The sequence below is a fragment of the Pituophis catenifer genome, unplaced genomic scaffold (genome assembly GCF_029215685.1).
Source record: "Pituophis catenifer annectens isolate HBS135680 unplaced genomic scaffold, rPitCat1.0.hap2 SCAF_2, whole genome shotgun sequence".
In the NCBI taxonomy this organism is placed as follows: Eukaryota; Metazoa; Chordata; class Lepidosauria; order Squamata; family Colubridae; genus Pituophis; species Pituophis catenifer.
In genome coordinates this window covers 97,299,348-97,317,264 of record NW_027256882.1, presented here as the reverse complement: position 1 = coordinate 97,317,264, position 17,917 = coordinate 97,299,348, and the positions used below count along the sequence as shown (strand labels likewise).

Here is a 17,917-nt window from a genome sequence, read left to right as displayed (position 1 = left end):
AAATTTTGCTATTCCCAATTTTCCAGAAACAGGCGGGACGGGGCAAGGCAAGGCAAGGCAAGGCAAGGCAAGGCAAGGCAAGGCAAGGCAAGGCAAGGCAAGGCAAGGCAAGGCAGAGGTGGGGAGTGTAGTGTAGTGTAGTGTAGTGTAGTGTAGTGGAGAGGAGAGGAGAGGAGAGGAGAGGAGAGGAGAGGAGAGGAGAGGAAAGAGAGGAGAGGACATTGGTTTCAGTTCTAGAAAATTATCTATTTTATGAAGCTTCAAATGGTTAATATTAAGGTCTATCTGGGCACACCATCTAAAGATGAACAAACTAGATAACATAAAGGTCATATAGCCAAACCCAAGTACCTGAATGGGAAGCAGGTTCAGGACTTGCCATTCTGTATTCCTGCATTATAGACCAGGGGTGTCAAACTCGATTTCATTGAAGGCCGCATCAGGGTTGTGTTTGACCTCGGGGGGGAGGGGTAGGCATGGCCAGGATGGGTGTGGTGAGCTTGACGTCACTTGTGTCGGGGGTGCCTGTGGTGGCCTGAGAGCTCTGCCTGTGAAAATGGGCTTGCGAGCTCCATTTTCGGCTGTGATGGCCTCCTGCAACCCTCTGCCAGCAAAAAAGGAGCTTGGGAAGGCCATGGGCAGGTCCTTCACTGTTCTCAGGGTGGCCCCATGGATGATCTAAGCACCCCTTGGGCCGGATCCAGCCCACGGGCCTTGAGTTTGAGACCCCTGCCTTAGACCTTGAATGGCACTCCTAGGCACATTTCCTTTAGGAGCTGAGTCATCAACATATGGAAAACCGTAAGAGTATGAGGAAGGGAAACAGCGGTTTAAAAGGCACTTTTCTTAAGCTTGAAGAATTTATTAAGCTAGATTAATAAATCTAGACTGCTTAGTTTAGGGTGAGGTGGGGAACAAGGAATCTTGGGTGTTTATGGCCATTCATAGCTGAAACAACTCCTGTACCACTGAATCCATACTTTGGCATTGTCTATTTGCGAGTGTCTTGAATCCTGAAATAGATACCTACCATTGTCTTTATCTCCTGAACCTGGCCCAGTAGTATAAAAATAGTCAAAGCAGTGACAGGGGCCTTTACAGCAGGCCTTTAGTCTTTAGAAAAATCACACCTGTTCGTGGCTGCTACAGGACTAGTAGGTCCACACAGGAGACCCTAAGCATTTCCTTATAGTGGCATGATGAGGGAAGGGTGGAGCAGCATAAAGAAGGGGTCAGAAGGCAAGTGCTAAACTAGGTTATGAAACATGCCATAAATGCTGTATATAAATATGGATAGGGATTAGGCCATTTTTGTTGCCCAAAAGGATGAGCTATTCTACTGCGCCCCAGTCTGATGCTCTCCCAATATATTGTCTCCTTAATTGAACTTCAAAGCTTTTTCTTCATCTTCAGTCTAAATTATCAGCAACAAGTAAGGAAATGGAAGTGATCATAGAAAAAGTTGTAGATAGGCTATAAGCAGGACCTATATAACTTTAACTTGTTAGCTTGAGAAGAATCAAATGATTGTGTAATTGGATTTCACACCTCAAAAGATTAATGCTATTCTTCTGCTGAAGTAATGTTTGTTAATTTAGTTAACTGACAAAGGAAGACAACCACTTGTTCTCAATTTTCTTAAAATAACTGATCTGCAAGAAGAATGCGACAGTAAGGTGTACTTAATGGGCTTATACACATACGCTTACAAAATGGATTTAATTGTTATAATGAAGGGAATCTGTAAAATAATGACGATGATTTATCATATGAAGGCAAACCAAGCTGCTTCTTCACACTATGTGATGCACTATTCAATGCAAAGATAGGCTTCTGCTTCAGAAAATTAGATATTGGTCCACGTAATGCCAAATTTTGAAAAGTAATCTGATACTTAGGGGATGAATCAGGAAAGTACAAGCTTTATACTTTAAAGATAGGTTTAATCACTTATAATTAAAAATACATAAGTACAATAAACCTCACTGAAGAAGAATCCAATTACCTTCTACAAAGAAAAGTCCTGTCTAGTTAAAGTATTACAGTTCTTTGGGAATGGAGAGGAGAGGAGTAACATGGTATTTTCTTTAACTGAGCTCTCTCTCTCAAAAAAAAAAAAATTAACACTGAAGTTGTGGCAGACAACTTAATAAAGAAAGAAAACCAATTCTACTTTGCTATGAAACAGGCAAGAAATATAATAAGCATCAGTAAGAAAAGAATTGAAAAGACAATTGGCATTATTATCATGTCTTTATACAATTCTATCACAATTCTAGAAAAGTTTGTGCAGAACAGATAGGAAGAACTAAAACCAACAAAGTATTAAAGCAATTCTCTTACAGTATATTATTGCAATATAGATATATCAGCTTAAGATAAAGGCAGTAAAGTGAGAATTATTGAAATTTGTGCTGGCAATGGAGAAAGTATAAGGGTTGTCCCATGAATATTTAAAAGAGATAAAGAGATAACATTTGAGGCATAGTTAACTTATAGACAAGCAAAGTTCATCATTTTGAATAGGGAATTAGTCACTAATGGCTTAGTCATAAGAGTGATGTGTTCATTCAGTAGAAGTAGCATTCTTTTAAATAATAGTTGCTGAATAACACAGCAAAATGCTTAGGGTCAAGAATCAAGCAGCTGCTATTATGGAAGCAGAATGATGAATATTTTATTGTTTTATGTATTATGTTCTCATCTGCTTAACAATCAGTATACCAACAGCCCTTTGAAATGGCTCTGTAAATGGATTTAAACCACAGCAGCTGACAAATACATCAATGTTACATGAGCATATAGGCCAAACCCAGTTGCTTCCCCCCCCCTTTTTTTTTTTTTTGAGCTATCAGACATTTATCAGACTTCTTCAAATGCAAAATACATTCTAATATAACCGAGAGATTTCCAATTGAAATTCAACCAATTTTTGTCAAGTGATCTCTCCCAGCAGTTTCCTTTAGATATTAAATAAAATGGGGGGAAATTGAGGAATCCCATGAAATAATTACCACAGAGTAAAGCTATAATCCTCCAGTACCTCTTACATGGCGATCAAATAGCAACTGAAATAAAGTAAAACAAAGCCTCTAATTTTCAACTGGAGAGTATATTTAGAAACTATTACCAAGATCGATAATGTTGAATGGGGGGGGACAATCAATAGGGTTACACTTCCTTTTTCTACTAGCAAATGCCATATCACAGGGCAAACAAAACTGTTTTCTGTCCCAACGCTGAGCCTGATTTTTCACTGTATTGATGAAGGTGTCAACTTTATCAAAACTCTCTAGACTGTTATGGAATCCCTTACTCAAGTACCTTATCCCGAAAAGATAATCATTACTTCCAGATCCAAATGTATTTCTTCAAGAGCAATCTGGCTTCTATCTCTTCCCCTTTCAATGAATAATTAAGAATAATTATTGTGGCCGTTTCCTCCTCACTAATCTAACAAGCCAAGCAGGGGTGGGTTTCAAAAATTTTTACTACCGGTTCTGTGGGCATGGCTTGGTGGGTGTGGCAGGGGAAGGATACTGTAAAATCTCCATTCCCACCCCATTCCAGGGGAAGGTTACTGCAGAATCCCCATTTCCTCCTTGATCAGCTGGGATTCGGGAGGCAGAGAATAGATGGGGGTGGGGCCAGTCAGAATTTTTACTACAGGTTCTCCGAACTACTCAAAATTTCCGCTATTGGTTCTCCAGAACTGGTCAGAATCTGCTGAAACACACCTATGAAGCCAAGTCAGCCAAAGATTGAGAATAACAAAGATTGAGAATAACAATTGATAACATTTGTCCAATTTCCATCCTCACACTTCAACATTTAGAACATATTGAATAAATTTGAACATAAAAGGAGTATAAATCCTACTTCTAATATAATTGTCTTTCCTGTGGGATCCAAGATGTAAATGATTTCAAAGTGTTCAGCAAAATTAATCACTGAAGCAGTTGGGGAGCTTATTGAATCCTTTCAGTCTTTTCAAACAAACTATAGATAGTCCTCGACTTACGACCACAACTGAGCCCAAAATTTCTGTTGTTAACTGAGTCATTTGTTAACAGAGTTTTATGACCTTTCTTGCCTTAGTTGTTAAGTGAATCACTGCAGTTGATAAGTTCTTAAGTGAATCTGGCTCCCCCCTTGATTTTGCTTGTCAGAAGATCACAAAAGGGGATCCCATGACCTTGGGACACAGCAACAGTCATAAATATGAACCAGTTGCCAAGCATCTGAATTTTGATCCCATGATCATGGGGATGCTGCAAAGGTCGTAACTGTGAAAAACGGTCATAAGTCACTTTTTTCAGTGCTGTTGTAACTTTGAACGGTTACTAAATGAACTGTTGTAAGTCAATGACTACCTGTATCTCACTTTTGGGAACAATATACAATCAGGCATACCTTCTGTCTTCAGAAGTTGTTGAAGTTACGAAGAAAATTATTCAGCAATTCTTGGCAATGAAGTCTGCCATTAGCTTATTGTGCATGCTTATAGATGGAATAAGAAACTAATTTAATTCCTTTGGCAGCTACTAGGTTTGTTATTACAAAACAGTGGAGAAGGAAAGTACATCTCTTTTTTTTGTAACGGAACTATTTAAAAGGGTAGGAAAGTGCATTGGCCAAAAAATTAGCACAACAATGAAGAGCTTTGAAACCTTGTAAAAATAAGAATATGTTTGTTCAAAACTAGTCACCACCCTTTAGATCTGTTAACAATGTTTTTCCTGAGAGGTTACATTCACATGAATAAATATTCTATGTAAAAATATTGAATCAGGATCTTTAAAGCCTCTTACATGCATTTTAAATGCTTGTACCTATATGTGCCTATTTCCAATTTCTTTTCTTTTTCCATTGTTATGGCTCTTTTTAATTTAATCTTTCCATGGTTATTGTTATTGCTCTTTAATTTTTTTATTTCTGCGCTTTATTTAACCTTTTGACATTTCATTTAAATTGAAAAGCAAAACAATGAAATAAATTGTTTCACATTTGCCACCTTTAATTTATTTTTAATGTTTTTATTTGTATCTCATCTTTATTATTTTTACAAAATAACTCAAGGTGATGAACATATTCAACACATCTCCTTCCTATTTGCCACACAACCGCCCCTTTGTGAAGTGGGTTAGGCTGAGAGAAAAAGGGACCGGCCAAGGTCACCCAACTGGCTTTCATGGCTAAGGTGGGACTTTCTAACCTGGTGTCTTAATCACTTGACCTTCTCCGCGGTGATTGTATGTACTACAATGTAAAATGGGGAAGGTGCTACACAAACACACAACCTCTCCTATTCATTGCACTCTGGATCAAGCAAATACTTTTTTTTTTTTAACAATAAGGTTCCAGCTCAGTGGAATTGTCCTTTCCTTCATAGGGTGAATGGTGCAATGAGGTAACATGAATCTGTTAATAGTTTCTTAGCCCTTTAGATAGTAACCTCTGCCATGTCATTTATTTCAATATATGTGCCGAGAGCCCTCGACAAATTACCAAATAAGAGGAGCACTCCACGTGGAAAACCAGCTGGCCGAACATATTAATGCCAGAATAATAAACATGGGTGTTGGTGATGGTGGCAAGAATGGGGCGATAGCGATAGCAATGTTGGTGATGGGATTAGTGCGGTTCGGTACAGCTGTTTGTGGGATATTGGGAGGTAGGAATCCTGTGCCGGATAGTTGGAACAGCCCGACCTGAAGCTGTAAACACAGACCGATGATGTCATATGCCAGCAACTGGAGGAAAGCTCCAGCAACTTCAAAGCAGGGAGGAAAGCATGCAGCTTATCAGCTGACGCTGATTGTGACCAATTACAAAGCAGCCGGCAGGATAGCCTATAAAAAGGAGCTGAGTAGCGGCTGCTCTCAGCTCCAGCTTTATTCTTGTATAGAGAGACGGCATTTGCTTATCATCTGTCAAGTAGCTGTCATTAAACAAGTTAAATCATAGTTTGAGTCACGTGTTTAATTCGGCCAGCACAGGCAGGAAAGAAAAGCCGAGAATATGGAAAGTTTGCTGCCCTTTACCTGATAAACTTCCTGTGCCTATATTTCTGTCTTATATTGATGGCACAACTGTTTATGGCATTAGTAGATGAAGATGGAATTTGCACAGTCTGCTCAATCATGGTTTCATGAACAAGCCACCATTGTCTTAGTTTACATAATATGCTGTGCTAAAATTAAAGCATATGACAGCTAACGGTGATGCAGGAAACCAGCCCGAGTACCCCGAAAGACAGAACTCTACATTTTTTTTTTGCCCTCAGCTACATAATCACATAGATCTCAGTTCAGTCCTTCCAGAGTCAGTTCTGCCTTTGCATTTCCAGCATCGCATTCTGGAGCCTTCTAGATCAATCAAATAGTCAACCTACTTATGCTGCTGTCATAAAGAACAACACCTTTGAATTTACCAAGCAGCAGTGAGCTGTGGGGGTGTGAAGGGGAAGGAGAATAGCTTTCTGGGTATAAATAGCAACCTGTTAACTAGTAGGCTATTATGCTAACACAATCCTGTCTGAGTCAACAGAGAAGTGCTGCCATTTTGTTAGGTTCAGATTTAGATCTTTCAGGAGAGCAAAGTAAGAAGCTGGCTCCATGCTTGATCATTTGGCCAGCTGGCCAAATCAGAACAATGGGAAAGAAAGTGGTATGCAAGTAAACTGCAAATGAAGTAAATATATATCCTATAGAATCTTTATCTACAGCTTTTTGAAAAACCAGGCTACTGTCATTAGGTATAGTTGCAATGACTAAACTGAAAAGCAGCTGACCCTAGGAGAAGGTAGGATGACCTTTCAGTTGTATTTGTGCTACATGCTTACTTTGAATAACAGAATAACAGAGTTGGAAGAGACCTTGAAGGTCTTCTAGCCAACCTCCTGCTTAAGTAATAAATCCTATACCATTTTGAACAAATGGTCACAATCTCTTCTTAAAAACCTTCATGATAAAGCACCCACAACTTCTGGAGACAAGGCATTCCACTGATTAATTGTTCCAAATGTCAGGAAATTTCTCCCTAGTTCTACGTTGGTTATCTCCTTGATTAGTTTCTATCCATTGCTTATTGTCCTGCACCACAATGTCAGGTGCTTTGGAGAATAGGTTGACACCCCTCTTCTTTGTGGCAGCCCCTGAGATATTGGAATATTGCTATCATGTCACCCCTAATCCTTCTTTCCAGTAGACTAGATATTCCCAATTCCTGCAATCGTTCTTCATATATTTTAGCCTCCAGGCCCCTAATCATCTTTGTTGCTCTTCTCTGCACTCTTTCTAGAGTCTCAACATCTTTTTATATTGTGGTGACCCAAACTGGATGCAATATTTCAAGTGTGGTCTTATCAAAGCATTATAAAGTAATTAAACCATTGCATACAGAATTATCCCAGAAGCATGGGCTCACAGAGCATAGTAACTTATAAAACAGTACTGCCGGGTTTGTGTAACTAGCCATGTTTAGATGTGTTTGGCTTGTTTGTGGCTCTGGACATTGTGGGAAGCTACGTCTTTCCAACAAAAACTGTTAGGGATATAGGAGAAATGTTTTACCCCATTGTTTCTGATCACCTAAACAAAGGAGGAAATAAAAATAATGTGTCATTTCACAAAAGAAAGGATGAAAGTGTTTGGAGATAAAACAGATTTAACAATTAAGATAAAATGCTCAGAAAAAAACTAGGATGATATAAAATAACAATGGGAAGAGCTACTGACTCTTTTATGTACAACACAATAAATGTATCCTTCTAATTAATAAATAAAACTGCAGAACTTAATTGCCTTTGGAAATTGGCCACCCTAGAAAAAACAGCCTGTTATGTGATCTTGTAGTGTACTTAACACTAGTTAACATATTTTGATTTCTGTTCATAAAAAGAAAAACACTTTTTATGATTGCAGAGAAAAAAAAATATAGAGAGGAACCAACTGAATCTCCAAGAGGCTTCTCACTAGACTAATGAACTATTCAATTCTCTTAGGGGAAGCTAAAATATCCACTACATATATTCAAACATCAACAATGTTAATTATCTCATCCTCTATGGAATACAGAAAAGCCATGGCTAGAGCATTGTCCCATGCTTAATCTTATTTTGGGAAGTCAATATGTGCTAGAGGAAGCACATATTGGGGGGAGTGAGGAGATTTTAAAAGTTATAATTACTCCTGCCTTTTGAACTCCTTAGTTTTTTTAATTAACTAAACACACAAAAAGGAAAGCATATACATTATTTTATAAAATTATAAAGGAAAAAGGTTAAAAAGAAACAAATATATACATATGGTTATTGTACATATACATGTACATATGTTTATTTATATATGTATGCATGTCTGTGAAGAAGACATGAGGACATGCATACATATGTAAAGTTGTACAATAAACATTTCAATAAATGGAAATAATGCATGTTTTTATTCTATGTTCCCAGGAGAAGCTAGTCGAAGATAGTTAACAAGAAAAGACCAATCAACAATAATAGTTGTGCTATCATTATTTTATAATGGTAATTGGTAATAATAACATTTGTCACAGATTTATCAGCATCAATCAAGTTTGAAAATAAAGAGGTAAAGATAAGAAGGCAGGGTATAGATATTATATACATGGTAAATTATGCCACATGTTAAATGATAAATAATAAAAATATCATCTGTGTATAGATCCCTTGAGTGGTTCTGTTAGAAGTGAGACCTTTTTTTACTTCTGAAGGATATAACAAAACCAAGTATGATATAAGTTTGTCTTCGGTGTGTTGAGTTACTTTAAACAAACAGCTGGTAAAAATAGGTAAAAGCCTTAAAAAGCAGCAACCTGGAAGTACAACGTGTATTCAAGAAACTAAAATAGCCTGGCAGAGATCTGAACTTAGTGCCAGATGGAGCCAAGATATTATTATGGTTTATGCTGTTTATTTTTTCATTAAGCACATTGTCTTGCTGCGATTTTTTTTATCTGTTTTAAATTAATTCTAATTACCCGCAGGCATTTAGAAAGCCTGTGGTGCACTCCTTATTGAATTACTGTTCTTTCCATTAGAATTATTTGTTTTCCTTGTCAATGTCTCTTTTCCATTTTGGTCAGATTTGTCGCTTGAAACATCAGTGTAAAAATGTTCACACACAAACAAAGTTTTTGAAGTGATGAGAAGAAACAATCGTCTCCTTGGTTCTCTTTTACTTCGAAGATCCAGATCTTATATCTGTACCCAGAACTATTAACCTCTTCCTTCCTTTCCATTCTCCACATACGATTATTTAACTCATTTATTATTGTTTATCTGAGGAAGCATTCCTGTTGTTGGGGCAATGGAAAGAAAGGGACGAGAAAAAAGAAAAGCCTCTGTTGCCATAGCAGCCGTTTGGTCCAGCAATCGTCCGTCTGTGATTCCATTTGATGGAAAGGACCTGACTCTGCTCTACTGACATTTGCCCAAGACAAATTCAAACTGACAGGCTCTTTAGGATCTGAATCATTTATAAAGCAGAGGCCACATGGGTGTGCATGTACGTGGGCATGTGTGAAGAGAAAAGGAAGGGAGGAAACATGGGTGGCACTAGGGACATGTGTTACAGGAAGAGCATGGATAAGGGAACCAGCAGGGTCTATTTTGCATGAACTTTCTTGTGTTCTTTCATCCATTCTAGCAAAGCCCTTGTTAGATTCCAGCTAGTCCTTCAAATCAAGGACTCTCATTCTATAACAGTGAGAAGAGCTCTGGAGAGCAAGGGGACCAAAGGGACAGAACACATGGCTGCCCTTTTCTTCCCTCAGCCCCACAAATGGGTTTGACCTGCATACATTAGTAGGTGAATTGTGCTTTTCTTCTTGCATGAAAAGCCACTTTCTGCTTTTGAGGCACAAGACCAAGCCTGCAAGCCTTTTCAGGCTATTAGAGCAACACTAAAAGATGCAAGGAAAAATGCTTAAGTGATGAATCTCTCCTTTATCTTTTTACCAATCAATGCCCTTCTCCCATGATGACAGGAAAACCAACCTTTTTCCTGACTTCTGTCATCTTTCTTCACTGAAGTTTGCCTTGAAAAGCAGTCAGATTCCACTCCAGCACTGTTCCGACTACTACAGGTGCAGGCAAAAGAAACTGAAAGGGGGAGAGTTGCATAGCAACCCCACTCAGGACAGACGAGCTGCCATCATTTTTTGCTTGGCAAGACCTTTAAAACAGGCACAATTCTCCCAGCATTGAAAAATACTATTGCAATAAAGGAGGTTGCTGCTGCTATATAAATTCAGCCACTGTTGTTTATAAACCATGGCTCATGGGTGTTATGTAATCCCAGCCAAGTGTGAGTCAACACATCATGGTTAAACAAACCATGGCATAATGTGCAAATCCACTCATCCAAATTTCTTTCTGTTAAGTAGAAGGAATATATTATTTAGGTAAGTGTTGTGTGAGATGCAGGTCAGCTGGGGCAGGCTAAAGCAAACAGTCAGTAGGGTCAAATAGAAAAGTGAACAGGAATCACCCACTCTCTCTTTTCCTCAAGTCACATCTTTCTCTGAAATCTATCTTTCCTTTTCTCCCTTCTCCCCCCTCCCCTCTCTCCAATGCTCTGTTTTTCTTTTGTTTACCCTCCATTCAGCAATTTGCCAAGTGAGGGACCTTCTTACTAGGGATCTGAATTGCTTGTTTGAAAAGGCCTTGTCAATTCCTTTGAGGAAGCATACGCTTTGCCCAAGAACCACATGCCAAATGAGGACTATAGGTTGCTCCCCCATTGGCTAAATATATTTGGGGGTAGAGATGGAAATTCAAGAACAGGAATGTCCATTTGCCTTCTTTGGCCTATAAGGGTCATTTTCCCCAAATCAGATGTGTAGAATTGAGGCAGCAGGAAAGAACCCACCTTGCTACTAAATTTCATCTCCTGCAAAGTATGACAATATATGTCCAGATACTTCAGTAAAAGAAAGATTTAGAGCCAAGTAACATGATTGCATTAAGGCTACTATCACAGGTCAGTGGAAGACCTGGATAAGTAAAAAAAAAGTTTAATGACCAAAAAAAAAGTCCATTGGAAGAGGACCTGACAAGACTCTTCAAACCAAAGGTAATCTTTGATAAACCTGGGTCTGAGCTGTAATAATTTCAGACTGCAAATTGTGGCCTATTCCCTTCCTTCTATTACAAAACACTAGTGTTTTGTACAGAGAGAAAGAGAATGTGTGTGTGGGTGTTTGCAAAGGAAACTGAAAACAAGGAGGGAATTAATATACATATGGAAATGCACTCTCAAACATATTTTTAAGAACAAAACAATTAAAGGAGAAGGAATGAGACAACACTAGCACTAAAAACCACTGTAAAATTCTTGCTGAATATCTTTTTATGTTAATGAGCTCTCTTCAACAGCACATTATCTAATTAATTGAACGCACATTTGCAAATTTGGAAATAATCCTAGGTCAGCATGGCCAAGGAGGATGGGAAGTATAACTCAAAAGATCCAGGGTATAATAAATCGGGAAAGGCTGTCAGACAAGATCGAATGTATCCCTTCATGGGAGTAAATTAAAACTGCTGAATGAACAAACAGCATCAGGTAACATTTGCCTTTGAAATATACAGTATGCAAATACTGATGTTAGGTTCCCGTCATTTACCAGAAATGAAAGAAAGGTGTAACAGAAGCATGCAAAATCCCTTAGAAAGAGCTAGAAAACTTTTTCCTACCTATGTTAGGATGTTTTAGAAGGCGGCAGATCCGAGCCTCTCGTTCTAGCTTCTGATGATCTGTCAGGAAAGACATTCACAAATCAGCATGGGAGAGAGAGAGATGCCCAGCGACAAATGTGATTTCCTTCTATTATTATCATCTTGGATTTAGAACATGCAAATTCAGTTAACAGTGAATAATATTTGAAATGGTATACAGCTCTTCACAATACAGAATCAGAAAGTGATTAGAAAGGTTAACATAGGATATAAACAACAACCATTAGAAGCACCTACAAAAAGTAATCCAGAAAGATATCTGAGGGAATTAATGGATACACAGGTAATAGCATAAGATATCTCAAAGCTACAAGTAGCTGCAGGAGATTGCAGGTGTGGAATTCAGTCAGCCCTTATAGCCCTCTGTTAAGTAATCCTAGAGTTGTATACTCTGAAGCAAGTCCACTGACTTCCATGGGATTGATTATTTAAAAGCTAAGCAAAGTCAGATATTACTTGAACTGGAAGACTATCAAGAAAGTTCAGGGATGTAAGCTCTGCTGGGAAGTTAAACAAGGAATTTTAGATGATGTTTCCATGAAAATTGACTCATTCCACTTGCCCTGAGGTACTTATAAACATACCTCAGCTTGTGTTGAGATGAGATAGGAGAAAGTTCACACAGCTATCAATCCTCCATTGTGCTGTAACTGTGCCTCAGTGCTTGGGGACCGAGTCTCACACCACAGCAGAGGTGACAAACATCAAAAGCTAAGCTGTGTATGAGTAAGAACATCACACTCCTGTCTTTATTGCTCTGCTTTTTAGGTGGTTTTTGTTGTTGTTGTTGTTAGCTTTTTAAATGTCTATTCCAACAGGTATATAGAAATAATCCATGAATTCTCTTTTTTTCTTTAAAAATCAGTTGCATACCTGAAAAACATTGTGCAAATGTATCTGAAATAGCTGAAAATCTTCCACTAGTCCTTTAGTGACTATCTGTTATGTGTAAGAGAAATAAAACTGCCTAAACCAATGCTTTTTATGCCAGCAACTCTGTTGGCATTTTGGGAAGCTGCTAAAATCTGGCAATTAATGAAAACCTTTGAGAATTGGTAGGAGTTTGAGTTTCCATCCTGCAGAAGTTATTAATATTATGGAGAATGGTTTTGCTCACTGTAATTATCAATAATAAATTATTATGCTTAACATGATTTGGCTGGTTTGTGGTCATTCTGTTATTGTTTTTATGGTATTGTACTCTTGGAATCTTTTATCAGCATGAGCAGTGTACTCTATATATTGCAGGAAATATTTATATAAGTATGAGATGGTAGCAGTCCTTCCAAGTTTACTAGGAATATTTTTGATCAATTTGTCATTGACGACCATCAGAATACATGGTATTTTATATTAAAATGGGTCTACTCAGGCAACTTTTAATTCAGAATTTAGTAGAGGATAATGGCCACAATGCAGAAGGGAAATAAAAGTGACTAAAAGCAAGTATGTTTAGTCCACATTAGTGTAAGGGGCAAAATCCTTCACCATACCATGATGAAGAGGAGGAAGGTGGCAGAGGTTTCTTTAATCTTTCCCCTTTCAAAAAGTCTAAAACAATGGGCTATAAAAAAGTCTACCTAACAGAAAATTTGTAACAATTTTTTTCTCAATTTTATGCCTTAGTAGAGAGTTTAGCCTGGTGCCGTGATGGCGAACCTATGGCACGCGTGCCAGAGGTGACACACAATGCCCTCTCTGTGGGCACGGGAGCCATCACCCTAGTTCAGCTCTGCCACATGTGCCTCCCACCGGCCAGCTGGTCTTTGGGTCTCTGCCACGTATGCGCGGGGGGCAAGACACATGCAGGGGAGACCTGTGTGCATGAATGAGGGTAGGGCATGTGTGGGGGTGTGCACACATGCGCAGGGGGTGGGGTACATGGTGTGTGCATGCATGCATGGGGCACATGGGGGTGCACATGCATGCATGAGGGCAGGGCACATGCAGGGGGTTGCATGCGTACACAGGGATGGGGCACATGTGGGGGATGTACATGTGCAGGGGGCTGAGTATGCATGTGGGGGGCATGCACAGGAGCTGTGCATGCATTGCATTTTGGGGGTTCGGGCGCATGCACGCGCATTCCCACTTTGGACACTCAGTCCAGAAAAGGTTAGCCATCACTGCCCTAGTGGTTAATATGCAAGAATAGAAATAGGATGACCGTGAGTTCTAGTTCTAGTCCCACCCAGCCAGTCTCTCTTTCTCAGCTCTAGGAAGGAGGCAATGGCAAACCACTTCTGAAAAATCTTGTCAAGAAAACTGCAGGGACTAATCCAGGCAATCGTCAGGAGCCAACACTGATTTAAAGATACAAAATAACAGGATTATTATTATTAAATTTATATGCCCCACATGTCACAGTTCAAGGTGGGAAGATAAACACAATATCAGAAAAACATAAAGCCAACTTACCAGTTTACACTATTACTAGGTGGTAATAAGAAAGCTGTGATTTTAAATTGTGTCTATTGCCTGTAGGATGGTTTACCAAAATGGATTTAGAGTTACCATTGTAATACAAAATGACATAAAAATGAACTATTGAGATTGAACCTGAGGTATTTGGCTCAGCTAGATTTCACTCATATATTAAATATGTCCAAACTATAGTTTCTAATACATTATGGAACAATGTAGAAGAAATAGCAATAGCACGTAGACTTATATACTGCTTTATAGTGCTTTACAGCCCTCTCTAAGCGGTTTACAGAGTAAGTATATTTTCCCCAACAATTTGGATGCTCATTTTACCCATCTCGGAAGGATGGAAAGCTGAGTCAACCCTGAGCCTGGTGAGATTTGAACTGCCAAATTGCAGTCAGCTGGCACTAAGCATAAATCGCCTGCAGTACTGCACTCTAACCACTCCGCCACCTTGGCTCAAATAGTTGTTTCTGAAGATCTTTCCTCCTGGTCTTGCTCGTAACTTTGCTATAGGGTTTTATAATTGTTGACATTTTAATTGGTGCTTCTGTAAATTAACTCCGTAACTGGAAAGTAATTGCTGAAAGCAATTACATTTTTTTTCCTAGTGGATGGAAGAACTCCCACCCCCTAGCCCACCCCCAGTGCGCCTGCATGTTGCTCTGCATACATTCAGAGGAAAAGCAGCAATAAGAGTTTGAGTGTAGCCTTGGTGGCCATCAGTTAATTGTAACACGCACAGCAGTGCTTCTGTTCCTCTACAAGTGGTTTTTCGCCTTTGCTGCCAGAAGAAAAGAAATTTTAAAAACAGTGCTGGTAAAAGAAATGAATGCATAATTAGAATGGAAAACTTTTTTTCTGGATCAATTTAAATTACCTTTTTCTTTTAAGGACGTGACCTTGTGTATTTTTTTGCCTACTTTCATAATGATTTTCGAAGGAATAAACTTGTTCTCCTTATTAACTAGTATAAACAAACATGGTGTGAGCAGAGAACACAACAAAAACTTGATCTAAAGGTGAGCAAAGGAATTTCTAAGAGATGGGTTTTAATTTTTATTCAGAACAGAAGTCTCAGACATTTAAATCCTTTAAGAATCCAGTTACTATCCAAGCTGGTCTTTCCCTCAATAACTGAGGTTGTCCAGGCAATATTCATTTAAAATAAAGAAGGAGGAGGAGGAGGAGGAGGAGGAGGAGGAGGAGGAGGAGGAGGAGGAGGAGGAGGAGGAGGAAGAAGAAGAGGAAGAAGAAGAAGAAGAAGAAGAAGAAGAAGAAGAAGAAGAAGAAGAAGAAGAAGAAGAAGAAGAAGAAGAAGAAGAAGAAGAAGAAGAAGAAGAAGAAGAAGAAGAGCGCAGTGGTTAGAGTACAGTACTGCAAGCTACTTCTGCTGATCACCAGCTGCCAGCAATTTGGCAGATCGAATCTTACCAGGCTCAAGGTTGACTCAGCCTTCCATCCTTCCGAGGTGGGTAAAATGAGGACCCATGTTGACTCTGTAAACCGCTTAAAGAGGGCTGGAAAGCACTATGAAGTGGTATATAAGTCTAAGTGTTATTGCTATTGCTACAATGTAAAAGAATAAAAGTGCTAGCAGTAATACCTAATAAAAAACAAGATACAACCAGCAGCAAACCCAAAAGGAACACAGGATGTCCACTCAAATCATGTTAAGTACAGTGTCAGTTCAGCTACTGTGGTTTATTCTTTATGGCTTGAGTCAGCCCTCTGAGTTTATGAATTAATGGAAATTTTGGGCTGTCAGCATCAATTGTAACTTAGTACAAAACGGAGGCATCGTTTTCCTCCTTCTGTTATTGACAGACAAACAAATTTTCAACTCTGAGCTCCTTGGAATTGCATTAGCAACATCACTGTAAAATATAGACATTTACTTCTTTACGTTGTATAATGTGATAGTTTGTGCATGTGTCTTTGCAATTTGTTGGCTGCTTGGCATATTGAATGCATTTCCTGGGAGCATAATATTCCTCCTTTAAATATTTATGAACATTGCAATAGCGAACATATGTATAGCTCAGTGTTTCATGCTGTGTTATTAATGTTCTCTAAGCTACATTTTGGGGTTGCACAGCAATGGCAATGGCAATAGCACTTAGACTTATATACCACTTCACAGTGCTTTCCAGCCCTCTCTAAGCAGTTTACAGAGTCAGCATATTGCCCTCAACAGTCTGGGTCCTCATTTTACCAACCTTGGAAGGATGGAAGGCTGAATCAACCTTGAGCCGGTGAGATTTGAACTGCCGAACTACAGCTAGCAGTCAGCTGAAGTAGCCTGCAGTGCTGCACTCTAACCACTGTACCACCTCGGCTCTCACAGACTGTAATACAGACTGTATTACGTAATATCACCAATGCAGGAGACAGGAGAAGTGAATGGGATTTATGATTTAGGCATGTCAATTGACACCAGTATTATTCTGTCATTACCTCAACAAGGGTAGAAAAATAGGGCCAATGTCAGCCTCTACAAAGAGTTAGCTATTCAAGGGTGTGAGGTCCCATAGTGTGAACTGCAATCTGAGGGCAGTGCTCCAAAAGTGAAAAGTGAAGAAGGATTTATTTTTTCCTCTATGTACCTCCGCTTCAAGAGGAACATGTCTTTATGCAATTATTTTCCACTCTAGTTTTCCACTGGGGAGGTCGCTTCCCATCACACTCACTGCCTCCCACGGATCTCTGCAAAAAACGAGAAAAATGAACCCAAGCATTTGCATCCCTAATGGGCTGTAGTGTGGCAGGGTTTACTGAGGCCAAAGCAAACCATTTACGCTGGGTTTCCTGACTGAACACGGTTTGTAGCTGATGCAGCTTTAATTATTTCAGAATTCCATCATCTCACGACACTGAGTCTGACAGGCAGCTCTTTCATAATTGAACACTAACACTTTTTCCTATTTCAGTCTTTCTGCATCTCTACTTATGCACCTGCCATGTAAAGCCCTAAATAATCTTTTTCAGCTCTTGGCATTTACATGACTTTTAAAGACTCATCACTGCGGCACTTTCACCCCCTCCTCCTTAAACTAGACATAGAGTACAACACTTAATCTTTTCCATCTCGTTCTGCTTATTGAATTCCATCCCCTTCACAATTTCCCTCCATTGGTCACTGCTTTATTTTTGCAGCTGGCATCAGTAAAATAGATTAAGCTGTAATATGTGTTTGAGCATGGTCTAGTGTGTCGAGTCAACCCAGTTAGTACAGCTAACTGTTTTTATGGCTTAGCATGATGTATAGTAGAAACTCAGCTTTATATATTTGTATGAGATGCCAAGCCATATTGACGTTAATATGCAGATTGTGGTGGAGATGCAGGAATTACTATCTGGAACAGGGGTGGGTTCTAAATTTTTTTACTACCGGTTCTGTGGGCGTGGCTTATTTTGTGGGCGTGGTGGGGGTGTAATGTGACTGGGTGGGCGCGGCCAACTTTTTTTTTTTTTTTTTACTTTTAAAAGCATTTTTTCTACAACCTTAACAGGTTGCAGGGGAAAATGCTTTTAAAAGCCTCTGACGATCAGGCAACTCAGCTGGGATCACCAGAGGCTTTTAAAGGCATTTTTTTTTCCTACAACCCCTTCGGCTGAAGAGGTTGCAGAAAAAAATGCTCTTAAAAGCCTCTGACGATCCCAGCTGAGCCGCGCAATCATCAGAGGCTTTTTTTTTTTTTACTTTTAAAAGCATTTTTCAGC

At 39.1% G+C, this 17,917-nt stretch overlaps 1 protein-coding gene across 3 annotated transcripts in view; it reads right to left on the bottom strand.

Moving 5' to 3' along the window:
• Window positions 1-17,917, bottom strand: part of CAMK2A (calcium/calmodulin dependent protein kinase II alpha) — a 150,752-nt gene that overhangs the window by 60,280 nt on the left and 72,555 nt on the right. For all 3 annotated transcript variants that reach the window (XM_070937226.1, XM_070937225.1, XM_070937227.1), the window contains exon 3: window positions 11,726-11,785. In XM_070937226.1, coding sequence (XP_070793327.1) covers window positions 11,726-11,785 — 60 coding nt within the window. The remainder of the gene's footprint in view (window positions 1-11,725; window positions 11,786-17,917) is intronic.